General features: G+C 43.0%; 1 protein-coding gene and 1 long non-coding RNA gene across 3 annotated transcripts in view; one reads left to right on the forward strand and one right to left on the reverse strand.

Moving 5' to 3' along the window:
* The first annotated feature begins 757 nt into the window (after positions 1-757).
* LOC127025912 (retinitis pigmentosa 1-like 1 protein) lies at positions 758-4,518 on the forward strand. Its single transcript, XM_050911070.1, has 2 exons — positions 758-834; positions 2,152-4,518. The coding sequence occupies exon 2, from the start codon at positions 2,170-2,172 to the stop codon at positions 3,490-3,492; it is 1,323 nt and encodes a 440-aa protein (XP_050767027.1). The 5' UTR covers positions 758-834; positions 2,152-2,169; the 3' UTR covers positions 3,493-4,518.
* The window catches only part of LOC127025913 (uncharacterized), a 53,140-nt gene continuing 42,499 nt past the window's right edge, over positions 2,445-13,085 (reverse strand). For both annotated transcript variants that reach the window (XR_007767715.1, XR_007767714.1), the window contains exon 5: positions 2,445-2,500. This is a non-coding gene — a long non-coding RNA (uncharacterized LOC127025913). The remainder of the gene's footprint in view (positions 2,501-13,085) is intronic.

Genomic DNA, 13,085 nt, shown 5'->3' on the forward strand with positions numbered 1-13,085 from the left:
GTGGACTGAAAATGCGGCCGTAACCCTGATTTCAAACTTTCTGAGCACTGAGGTGAAGAGAAGCCCTCAAACTATTTGTATTTGCCTGCAGTCACAACTAGGGGAATCACAAAACACAGGGACCGATTTAGGAAACACAAACATCCAGAAGGAAAACTTACTCCTCCTGCATCAGCCACTGAGTCTTGAGTATAACGAGGGCTGTCACTACTCTTGCGTCTCTATTTGTTACTCAAGAGTTGGCTCTTCCATTTCATATATGCATCATCAGCCTTGTACTAATGTTTCAGAGCCTACTAACGATGCGAGTGAGACGGGTGCCACCGGCGTCAGACCAGCTTAGAGGATGTCCAACTCCATTTCTGCCGTAGCGAAGCCAGCAACACTTCAGAAGTCACTCCCTCTGCAGATGGCAGACGGAGCCGAGGAAAATCCCAAACTGCCCGACACAGCCTGCTCCCTGAAAACCACTCTCCAGCGTATGGCTCTGCCTATCTTGCTTTACGACAGTGTGTTGTTACAGTATATTGCTAGTGATCACTCGTTTGCAATAAAGAGAAGCTGCGTTTTATTTTTACTTTACCCTCTGATAAAAAGCAACATGAAATGGCCAATAAAACACCTTCAGCTGTAAAATAAAGGATGTAACCCTAACAGCTGTTCCCAGAAGGGAACGAGAATGGGAGAGAACTAAGGATTCAGGGAATTGATGTTCAAGGAGCTGGGGGAAGTGGTTTTGTGTGACCCCTCAGTACTATTTAAGTGGAGCTGGAGGTCCAAGAGGTACTTGGGAGGTTTTTGTTGTGTTCTGTTGTTTTTATTTCTTGTAGGCTGGTAAGTAACCATTTTAATCTAAGATCTTCAATCCAGCTCTCTAGTTTTCAATGAGTTAATTACGGTGTCTGCTGTTAGATCAAATGTATTGGGGAAATGTGTGAATTTGAAGAGTCTGGGATCATCCTGTGGGCTTTTTAGCTCACTTTGGGTCCTAAAATGGTAGTATGTGGGGTTTTTTTCAAATGCTGGAAGTGTTATTCAAAACTGAGGTTCCTTCTAATGAAAGTACACTCATTGGTCTAATTTTCAATTAAGTATTCAGGGGGTGTACTTAGGTGTTGAGAGGGCTCCAGTGGTCTGCTTTCTCTTGTTTTTTGTTTTTTTTTTTTTTCTTTTTTAAAGAAAGTGCAAACATAGAAACTTGGAAGAAACCATGTGAGCATTGGGAATGCTGGTTCTTAAGCAAAGTGTCCTGTTGTGATTCAATAGGAAGGCAGAAAATAAGCCTGAACTTCAGAAATATTTTGGTGCTTAGGGGCACTTTGCTTAATGCCTTGAGTTTTTTACGTTTCTAACAGTTCTTGTAAATACAATGCTATGCTTCTGGTGGAGAGGCTGGATGCCTGCTTTTAAGCTGGAAAATGCGGTGCTCCAAAATACTTGGGCCTTGGTGCACAACACAACTAATGGATTATGGTGTGGCTGTCTTGTCTTGATTAGCCCATAGTCTGAAACTGCCTTTTTCTGTACTAACCCTGGGAAAAAACCCAAGCCCATGTGGCTTCAACTAGAAAATATTTTTTGCTGTGGAGAACAACTGTGGGCAGTTGAAGTCTTTTATCCTAAATAACAAAGACTGTTTGCTTGGTTGGTTTGTTGTTATTTTATAGGGACTCCAGCTGAAAGTGTAAACTCAGTTTCCCCTTCAAGTTGAAGGAGTTGCCCTTGTAAACATGCTGCACCTGAACTATGTTATTTGACAGAATTAACACCAGCTACTCCTTGGTGTCGATTGCCACCTTGCCAATTAATAAACATGCCTGGGTGACTGATGTGAATCCTTGATTAAGTGCCAAGTTCAGAACTCTGAACTGCCTTGGTGCTGCAAATCTCTTACTATTAAGCTGGTAAGACTGTACAGCGGTGCTTTTGTTGCTTCTACCTTAATGACGCTCACCCAAGGCGTGGTAGGAAGATGTTCTCTGGTGTACAAAACTCAGTTCAGCTTCTGATGTAAAGGGTGGCCCGCCCTTTTGTGCAGAACCCTGCAGTCTGTCTGCAAGCGTACAGACCTCTGTAGGAGCTAAGCCAACAAACCTTTGGTGTACAAGGAAACATCGTTGTGAAACAGTTATGATATGTTCTTTCTTGCAGGTTCTGTTGAGTGACAACATGGGGAGCGATTTCAGCAAGCAGATCTGCTGTGTGACTTGTGGGAGATGTAAGAAACAGGAGGCTGAGGAAGCGAACGAAGAGACCAGTGAGACCAAGCCGATTTTGCAGACCTCAGGGGAAACATCGATATGCGTTGATACGCAGCCGTCCACACCAGTCCTGGAAGTCTCTAAACAAGGCTCTGAAGAGGTGCAGTCACTGAGCCAGCACCGATGGCCATCAGCTGATGCTGCGGATGAGAACGCGGAGACCTGCTCTGCTGCAGATCCCATGGGAATGACTGAGGGATGGGAGGCAGCCTGGGACTCCACGGACTTCTTGGCGGCCCCTGCAGATGGGGAGACCAAAGGAGAAGTTAAATTCTTGAGCCAAGTAGACAATGAGCAAGAGAGAGAGAAAGTGGTTAACGCAGAAGAGAAAATAAAACCTGTTCCTCGTGCTTCTGAGGCCCAGCCTGTTACACACACAGCTCAGGATGCTAAGCTTGTTGCAGATGAAGAGCAGTCTGAAGAACAGGCGGAGGCTGGCAGTGAGGGTAGCCCATGTGCTGGAATAACTCTCCAAAGAAATATTCTCAACTTCATAGAAAGCACTAGTGAAACTGCAGCTGGCCAAGACTGTGAGATCAAGCCTCCTGCAGAGACTGGAGAGAGTCCCATAGGAAGGAACTTGCCACTACATGCTGTGCAGATGGCAAAGGAGACTGAGACCTACCTTTCTGCTGAGCACCTGGACGAGACGGATGGGGCTAAGCTTGCTGAAGTAAGTCCTCGATCCATTAAGAGGGCTGAGCTTACATCTCTGGTAGAGGCAGCATCTCTACTGACTGTGCAGGCTACGCAGAGGGCTAGGGAGACAGCGGATCCTTCGGAAGTCATAGCAAATGGTATGGCTGAGACATACTCTACTTCTGCAATGCCCTGGGAGTCCCTGTATCCAGAAGGGGAACCTCTAGAGCCAGCAAACCAGCTGCTGGACTTAGAGCAAGAGACCCAGTCTACTATGCCAACTGCACAGGAGATGGAGAGCCTATGCTGCGCAGAGCCTGCGGAACTGAGCGAGGTTTTATGCCAGTCTAGCGATGGAGTCCTCGGTGAACTGGAAGATGAGGAGAGCAGGGAACGTGATGCAGAAACTGCAGCAAGTGAGGCAGAGCCACAGCACAGGATCATGCAACAAACAACAGAGCTTCCAGAAGAACCACTAACTTGTGTTCAGATACCTATAAAGCAAGAAGCTGAGTTCCTAAATGTGGCACCCTCTCTGCCCGAAGTGCTTGGGAGTAGCGGAGAAATAGAGGCTGAAAATGTTGAAGCTTGAGAGGCCTGAGGATCAAAGGGCTTGGTGTCAAAGATCAAGTTCAGTGGCACGGATGATGTACTTGCCTTTAGGTATTTCAGCTATAGGAAGCAACTAACTCAAGCTGTGGAACTTGGGATTTTGCAAAATGTGTCCTGCGCTTTAGAGAGCAGTCTTGCTAAACAGATATGTGAAGTATGCAGTAGACCTTTCCAGATATTCTCCTGAATTATAGTTTAGTCATAGTTCTGTTTCTTACGGTTTTCAGTAGCTGTTTTTTCAGGAGATCATGCCTTACTGGGAGAGAACTGATTCACTTAAACTGTGATTTCACTGATGTAATGCTGTGCACTGCATTCCCCCGTGTGGTATGGTGATGTAAGGTTTCATCTCTCAGGCTTAAGAGTCTGGGAACGCAGCAGACAAATGCTCCTCTAATCTAGCACAGTCAGATGTTTTCTGTGAGGCTAACAGCCACTTCCCTTGCTACCTCAAAATAATCAAATGTTTGAACTACCTCCCTGCCATACTTCTCTGGTACAACTGATAGTCCCTGGTTTATTGTCAATATTGAACAAATATTTTCACAGGAAGGTGACCAAATACTAATTCTGGTTTGTTCTTTGTACCTCTTGTAATAACGGAAGCACTCATGTAATCTGTACTGCTTATGCAGAAGTTAAAAAAAAAAAAAAATGTAGTCTTGATCAGAATGCATAAGTCTGTGTATTGCAGCTTAAATCTACTGACTTTTAATGTTCCTAACTTTATACTACCAATAAACTATTTTAAGATCATGGCAAAAACCCATACTGAATATGTTTTAATTGTTGAGCATTAACGAGAGCGGAGAATATGACTGAAACTACTCTGTGCTCTTCTCTACACACTTCAAAGGAGAAATGGTGACTGACTCCTTTTTAAAAGCCCTTCTAACAAACTCTGTGACTGTAAAGTGCCCAGATGTGTATGTGGGAGGGCGGTAGGATGGCTCACTGGAGTTCTTTTGGGCATTATAGTCTGCTTGAGCAACAGGACTTGAAAGGATGCTGGGGAGAAAAAAAAACTACAAGACAAAGTATCCTGCAGGTGACTCTTTATTTGTTTTGCTTGCACAGAGCTGAAAGCTGAGGAGGTGAGAGTTAAGTGTGTCAAGTAATATCGGGGATGAAACTTAATGCTTTGAGGAAACTGCTTTGGTAAAGGGATAGGCTTTTTTTTTTTCTTTAACACTTTGACTTCTGTCCTTCCAACTGCACTTAGGCTGACAAAGCATCCTATACGTAAGACTTGCCAAACAAATCATCCTTCACTTATGAGTCCATAAGCTGCAAAGAAAGAGGTGCCTGTAATACTTTCTGTTCCTTAAAAGACTTCTCTAAGCTAGTAAACTGTATTTGTTGCTCAGGTGGGCTGTCTCTACAGTGATATTAAACAATGCGCTGCTTGGGCCTAAAAGAAGGAGGGAAGCTATTAAGTAAACATACTTAAGCAAAGCTTACTGGAGACTCATCTTTTTAAACTTGCTTGTCTTACTTGATTTGTTCTGCCAAAAGTTGCACAGTCCTCACTGTTAACGCCTGTGCCTAAGGGCTGCCTAGCAGGGAACTGGGCAAGTTAACTGCTATTCTTTCTCCCAGCCTCCCCCAGTAACAAAACTTCACTTCAGGCAGGCAAGAGGCTGGAGTAAGCAACCCTAAGAGAAATCAGACTCAATCACATTTATGCCTGCTTATAGGCTGGTATGTTAATTCCGTTAAGCAGGGTTGTTAGAAGTAGCTGTGCTACAGAAAATGTTTCTTAACCATTTGAAGTGTCAGGCATGTGGTTCCTTAGGCTGGAAACAAGGGGAAGGCAGAAACTCTACAGTAAAGTTCATGTTATGCACCATCTGGAAAAGCTAAGCGTTGGCATCCCAACCATGCTGTAGAGCTCAGTGGCAGAAAGCCCTTCTCATTCTTTGAAGAGGAAATTTTTCAAACGTAGCCTGTCGTTCTGTTGTAACGTCAGCTTTGTGATGAATGAGAGAAGCCCCTGGGCAGATCACCCAATGTATCTAGATGCCACACTAAATGTACTGAGAGGCCCTGCTATGTGCACTGGAAGGAAGAGACAGTTCTTGTAAGAGGGAGCAGCTTGAGCTGTGCAATAAAAAAACCCCAAAACACAAAGACTGATGTCCTGAACTAACTGCAGCGTGCTCCTTACATGCAATGATGCCATCTAAAAGCCTTTGTAATGGTCCTGTTGTACAGCATTCAATCATGCAACACAATTCCGAGCTGACATCTGAGCCAAGCTCTTTGTAAGGTCTATGATTTATTTTTTTTTATTTGTCAAAAAACAAAGTGTATGGGTTTTTTAGAACTGCCCTTTTAAATAGATCAAAGTAGCGGAGATCAGAAAAGGCTTTTGGAACAAATACTAGACCTAGTCAAGAGAGAAGATGCGATTGCTCTGACAGTGAGATTTTTCTTCCTCCACTTCTGTGTGTTATGTTGCTATCTTCTGTAGTGTCTCACGTGCAAGAGATCTTCCAGGTTGTTTCAAATGGGTGTAAATTGGACTTTGTTATTAGACTGTCTCCATTTTTCACAATGATATGAGGGTAAGAAATGTTATACTTTGAATTTCAGAAATATTCCAACCACCTAGTGATGAGCTGATGACTAAGCGTCTTCCCATTGTACAGAATACTGAAATAAGTATCTACAACATTTGCAGTAGTAATTTTTTTCTCACTTATAATCAACAAATTAACTCAGAAGTTCTTGTAACATTTTCAAAACAAAGGCGTACGCTTTTAACATAGGTAGGGTCTCAAAAATCTCTCCTCAATTTTTAACCAATTTACTGGTTTCTTCCATTCTGTGCCTTTTACAATTTAGCTGCGTCTCTTAACAGATAGCAAATCGGCTTCTGCTCATTTGGAAATACACTTGCAAAACTTTGTGCGATGCAATGAATAACACTCACCCATGCAGAAGCAAGTGGTGAGCTGTGGATGTGTCACTTCCTCCCAGTTACGTTGTTTTGAAAAGGACCAATGTCCCTAAAGGCACCAGAGTTTTTCAGCCACCGATCTGTCACAGTCTCTACATATTGTCATCTGTGTATCATCTCACATGTCAAAATCATGGATTAACTTCAGAGAAGTTTCCAATAGTCAAAGAAATCATGAACTGCCTATGTATTTCAGTTCCACTGAAGCCCAACAGGAAGTATACAAAAAAGGCTTTTGAAAAGCTGTCGTAAAAAACCCCAGACATTAAGTGAAACCCTTACAGCCAGTGTAAATATGCGATCAGTGTAACCACCGAGATACAGAGGCCTGCTTATTATCGTTCAGAACAGATGTTGGACCACATTAAAAGGCAAGACATGGATGTCGTCATGTTATGGTCCAGAACTGGCTGCACACACGGAATTACCTCACCAAAAGCTCCTTCTGTGTTTTCTGCATTAAGGGAATCATAGTAGCTAGGTGAAGTATAGGATACCGAACCAGATTTGGCATCAAAAAATGTAGGTTTGAGGGCTTTTTATGTAACAAAAAAAGAAGCCTGGCATCCAGCTAGTTTGATCTTTTTGGGTTTTGTTCAGATGCATTGCTGTTGGCAGTGGATATTTAGGATCTGCCTTTACGGTCATGTCTCTGGGATTAGTTTGTTTTTAATGGATATTTGCTTTTGTGTTTTGCCCATGCGACCTATTTAATGATACAACTCACTTCCAGTCAGTAAACATAACCAGGGCAATACAGTAATGTTAACGCCAACAGAGGGTGATCAGCTGTGGCTGGAAACATTAAAATAATCTGCAACCACTGTAAAATAGCTAATTGCACAACTCAACCAGTTGAAGACAGCACAAAAGTGGAAAGGGGGATAATTTTTCACCCCTAACTGCTCAATATAAGATAATACAGGAGACTACAATTTCAGTAACATCATTTGTAAATTAAAGGACTATTTATACATAGCCTGCAGTATGGCTGTTACTCTGCTACTGGGCATTGCAAGTTATAAATAGCGGTCAGGTTTCCTTGTCCATAACTGCACCTTATTAATCTTTAGCTTTATTTTAAGTAGTCAATGCCAATTATCAAATGACCACAACGAAGCTAATCGTGTATCAACTGCACTTAGGAAGTACAGCCATACGCTGTTTCCAATGGCTATGAAATGGCTGGGAAAAATAGAAAATACAGTGTAAGGGAACTTCACAACCTGCTGGAACTAACATTGGGAGCCAAAGGGGGAAGAGATTGCATGTGACCACCTCCTCCTATTTAACACCAGACTGGGGGCTTTGCCTTGCAGGTGCTGGGTGTTTGGTGGGGACTGGGGAGTTGTGCTGGTAAGTAAGGGGATGTGGGCCTTTGGGTGAGGGGTGATAGTGGTGTGGTTTTGTGCAGTCTATGAATCTATTGCTGGCTTGCTGTTTGATTCTTATGGTATGGGTTCTTTGGTTTAATTCATGCATGCTTTTAGAGTCTGGGTCTCTTTGAATACAAGTAATTTTGTTGTTAACTTGTGTGAGTGTTTAAGGGGACCTGCTACTCAGCTCTTGAGAGTTAAGTTTTGTATTGGGAGATATTCTTTTACTTCTTGATTGCTTTGTGCCTCTTGCAGTCTTCTCTTAATGGTCTTGTTAAGGAATAAACCATGCTGTGTCTTGTGAATTTTAAATTCATGTGTAACTTTTTTCTGCCTGCCTTGCTTCTCTTCCCTCCTGCCCCCATCTACTACCGGTAGTCTAAACGCTTCCTGACTGGAGTGACTAGAGTCTAACAAACTTGGCAGCTTTCTTTATACAAGTCTGTAGAATAATAGAATCCTATTGGCACTGCAGCCATCCTGCTGAAAGATAGCAAACAGCAGTGTCTGCCTGGCTCCAAAAGCTGTAATTGTTTTCCAGAGTGGTCTGGTTTGATTGACAGGTAGCCTCTTTTTCCCCTCTTCCTCAGACTGTTATTTCTTAAAAGGTCTCTGTGCCCTCTCCACCCCCCTGTGCAATTCCACCTGTGTTTAGCTCATTTCTATGATCTCTGACAATGCTCTACAGCTACTACTATGTGAGAACTGGACAACTAACTTCCCCAAATGGATACGGGCTAATAAATACCCATGTCTTGCAGGCGTGAAGCCACTTCTTCATTAAGAGACAGAGCTCCCTACTCATCTTCAGGCAGTGTGCAACTCATAGCAGGGTGGCAGCCTCTCCAGAAGGCAGCAGTTAGTTGCGTTGCTCCTTTCATCTCTGGCAATGGGAGGTATTTTTGGCAAGAACAAAAGGCTCCGTGTGTTTCCTAAGAGAGTCGTTCTTTATAAGGCCAAAGGAAAAAAGACATCGGGGACCGCACATATGTTCCGTGATGCATCAACATGGACTGGGGAGAACCATTTTCATTCAGCACGTATAGGAAGGACTCCAAAAGGCTCTGAACTGTCTGTTGCAGAAATGGTGTTGGACACCCCTGAAAGTGAATCTGCTGCCCAGGCTAAACGGGAGACAGGAGAGCAGGCTGCATCTCTACGCGCACAACATACTGAGGCCCCGCTCTCTGCGACTGCCAGAGATGCACAAGATGTTGAGGTGTCACGGGACCCTGAAGCCCAGCCCAGCACAGAGGTGATGCAGCACCAGCAACTCGCCAAACAGACAACACAAGCAGCCCAGTCTGCCATGAGAAGCCCACAAGAGAGTAGTAAGACTGAAGCTGTTCTGCATCCTACTGGTGGCTGTACACCCAACGAGCAAGTCAGCTGTGAGGATCATGAAGTGACACCTCTTACACAGACTACGGTAAAGGCTGAAGTCCATGTGTCTGCAGATAGCCAAGGTGGACCTGGCAAGGTTCAGTCTGCTATAGTGGAGTCTGAGCTGCCGACTGGCGCAGAGCAAGAGGCTGGAGCTGTGTGTGTTTCAGAAGAAACTTGTGTTGAAAAGACTCATTGGGAAGTGCCTGTGCAGAAGGCAGCTGACTCCCCAGCTGCTCTGTGTACCACGGAGGAGTCAGAGCTGCCTTTGAAGACTATAGAGACAAGAGAGGGCATTACAAATGTGCAGAGATCTGCAGAAGAGCCGGCAGTAGAACAGAAAGTATGCTGTGCCGCTAAAGCCCCACCTGATGTCCAGTTGGAACAAGATACAGAGGTTCCAATTACTGAAGATACGGAAGAAAATGCTTTTGACCCAGAGCAAGCCGAAGAAATGGCTGAGGTCAGTGATGATGGGCAGACATCAAAAGAGATCCCATGTGGTCTCGCAGAAACCCAGGCTGCTCTGCAGGATAAGGAGAAGATAAAAGCTAGCGATGGGGGAAAACCAGAGGAGCACTGAAAGAGCACATGAAATCTGGTGCAGCAACCACTGAGCAGACTGACAGTTTGTCTGCAGCCAAGTGATGAATCCGCTGCCTTGATCCTGCAAGGGACTAAGATGCCAATGGGTGCTTGTACTCTAAAGGACCCAGAAAGCAGGGTGCTGGTAAAGCCTGCTTTGAAAAGTGATACTAAACTTAAAGCTGGTAAATTGTCTTCTGCAAGTGGCACTAACTTCCTTCCTTCTCCCCTGGGGGAGGGGGTATGGACATGAGCTAAGTGTATCTCAGTACAAAAAGTATATTTATGTAGATGACTCTTCCTTTTTTTCTCTCCACATGCACAAATACCCTGGCTAGGGCTATGCACTTCATAATTATCTCCCTATGTGCGACTGCACAGGGTTAAGTCTTCTCTGACAGACAAACCAGATGGATTAATTACATGTGTCTGGACACCCCACTCTGACTGTCACTACTATTTGAAACTGACTGTGTTGAAATGCTCTGTGGACAGTGGAGTCTGTGTTGCAATTGGAATCAATAAATGGGTGCATTTTAACACTTGTTACTATGAAATGTTGTTTTATTAATGGCCACCTGCTTTATGGTTTGTGGTTGTTGAATGGAGGTGAACTAGCTTGGACAGGAGCCCTATGGAAGTAGCTGTCTCCAGACTGTAACCGACAAGAGAAACTTCTGGTGGACATTTTGCTGCAAGTAATAAATAAATTTCAGGCTGCTACATATACAATGCTGGTCTCTAATTATACAGCTCCTAAATAGAGGGGAGTCTTCCTGTCAAACCTGACTAGTTGAGCAACTGTCACTGAATTTACAAATGATGTGGTGCTGAAGGGAACCAGGAAAATGCTACAGCCTAATTTCTTTCCCTCCGTTTCAGCCAAAGGGTTTTATACCAAATTATTCTACTAGAGCTCATGGGGATTTAACAGTGAAATAATGACTTGTACTAGACAGGTGGAAAACTACAATGCGAAGGAGAGTAAGATCCTCCCTAAGGAAACCATTTCCAGCTCTCGTGTTCTTGCATGCTTCCTATACTAACAGTGTTCATAGGAGGAAAACAGGAATAGTTAAAGGCGAGTCAGGATATGAGGATTTTGATAGCTATGCATCTGTTGAAAGGATGATTGGTTTTACTGTCTTTATGTGCTTAATCACATCAGGAAGATAGCATACCCTCAAAAAGATTTCCTTTGCAGTGTAGCAGCCTGATTATTGATTCAAACCTATCAACTTAAGCCAGGCTTCCTTAATATATTTTCCCTTATGACCAAATCTGAACGGAGACCCTGTTCATAGAAATGTCTCTTCCCTCATCACTGAAATAACACGGAGCGTGTTCCTTCCCCTTGGCTGTTACTCAAAATCCCAAAGGCACCTACATCAGTTGATTATGTTGACAAGCTGCCCTGGGCTTGGTTGCCTCTAACAAAGCTGCTGCTGCTGCTATTCTGGAAGAATATCTATGACCTCCTTACATAGAATTTAGATTTAACAATTAGTGGGTGGGTCCTTACCAATGCCAGGAGAGCTAGGAGGCCTGAGGAAATCACAAAAAAAGAAACAATGCTAGCAAAGAGCAACAAAAGCCTCTGTGCCTCATTTTGCCTCTATCTTAGATATTCAGATCAGCAACTATAATTAATTGCCAAGTATTTTCAAAACGTTGGTATTGTCATCTGCTCTCTGTTTTGCAGTTGCTGGGAAAACCAATGGGTGTTTGACAATGGGGCAGAAAGAGTGTAGAAAGCAGAGAAATATTCAAGAAGAGAATCACAGATTAAGTGGAGAGAAAGGGACTTGCATTCTTCTTATGCTGGGAAAGTGCTACATGCCAGAAAGGAAGAAATTATGAGGGACAGATTAAGGCAAAAAGTAGATGGAAGTTTGTTTGCATATTTTCATGGCAAAGGATCATGGAAGTGATGGTAATCGCATCAAAGGATTCTCAGGGTAATGTTCAGTCACCCGGTTTGGGCAAGCATTTCAGAAAACTTGGAGCAAGGATCTCTCTCTGATTCTGGCAGAAGTATATTTTTGCATTCTCACTTTAAAGAATCATTTATTTTCAAAATAAGCTTGTCTTTTTATTTTATGCCTGTGATTTAGTAAATGCTTGCATCTCACTACTCATCAGGAAACCATGTTAAGAATGATTCAGTAACTCTTATTCCCCCTGTGACTGGTGGTAGTACGTAGCTCAGACTGAAGGTATCGGTCTAATCTAGAGTCACAATAAAACGTGTAATTACATGACGCTGTTGCTGACACACTGAAACAAATGGGTGACAGGGATCAGTTTTCACTCCAAATGGTATCATGCAGAATAATACTGCAGGCTATTGTTTCACAAACATTATCCCTAAATACAAGCCTAGTTCAGACTGACTGCTATACAGATGTTAATCTGTCTGTTGACATCATGTGCTGTTAGGTGATCACCAATTTGCATGAACAAATGTGGCACCGTGTTGCACTTCAATTTTACTTGAATTTTAGTATTTAAATCAAATTAACAAATCTGGGAAACAAACCTACAATCTGAATCACGGACGTTATGCTCATGCTCTGAAAAAGGAGTAATCCTTCCTTCCTTTCTCATAAAAATTCTGGCAGGAGGGAATAATCTTCCATCAGATGTAATACTGCAGGAATTTGGGGAAAGAAGTTTTTGCGATGCCCTGTCTTCATTTGCAACTAACTGAATGTTTGCCGTGTAAGAGGTTCCTTGGTAGATGAGAATAGCTGCAATTCCTCTTACAACATATCTATTCCAGTTCTGGTGCTTTCCTTGATCATAATCTTTTGGGTTTTTTAGATGTACCCCAAGTACTGTAAAGCCAAGCTTTACTCTCAAGATGTCCCGATTTAACCTACCCAAATTTACACTCGGGGAAGATTTTGCTTTGGCAATTCTAATGGCTTTAACTGCATATGTCAGAAGAGACTCTACCTCATTTCTGATATTTGCATTGACTCTAATGTCAAAACTAATGTTTTTGCCCTTTTCATCTTGTAAAGTATTTGGGTAAAATGCTGAATATTGGTATCGCTGGCCTCAGAATGAAAGCTACTTGTCTCCTGATGACTTCTTTGCAAATCTTTTAACACTAACTGGGCTCACTGTATTCAAACTCTGCTGAAAATAAAGATGCAAGGCTAAACCTTCGAATGCAACGCCTGTAAGAATAGGACTTAAGTTATGAAAGCACTTTAATGCTTTTAAACTCCTATTCCTACCCTTAGAACAGGGAAAGACCAT

The sequence above is a fragment of the Gymnogyps californianus genome, chromosome 25 (genome assembly GCF_018139145.2).
Source record: "Gymnogyps californianus isolate 813 chromosome 25, ASM1813914v2, whole genome shotgun sequence".
NCBI lineage: Eukaryota > Metazoa > Chordata > Aves > Accipitriformes > Cathartidae > Gymnogyps > Gymnogyps californianus.

Coding starts and splice junctions, on each gene's coding strand:
- LOC127025912 (XM_050911070.1), top strand. CDS start 2,170: ATGGGGAGCGATTTCAGCAAGCAGATCTGCTGTGTGACTTGTGGGAGA.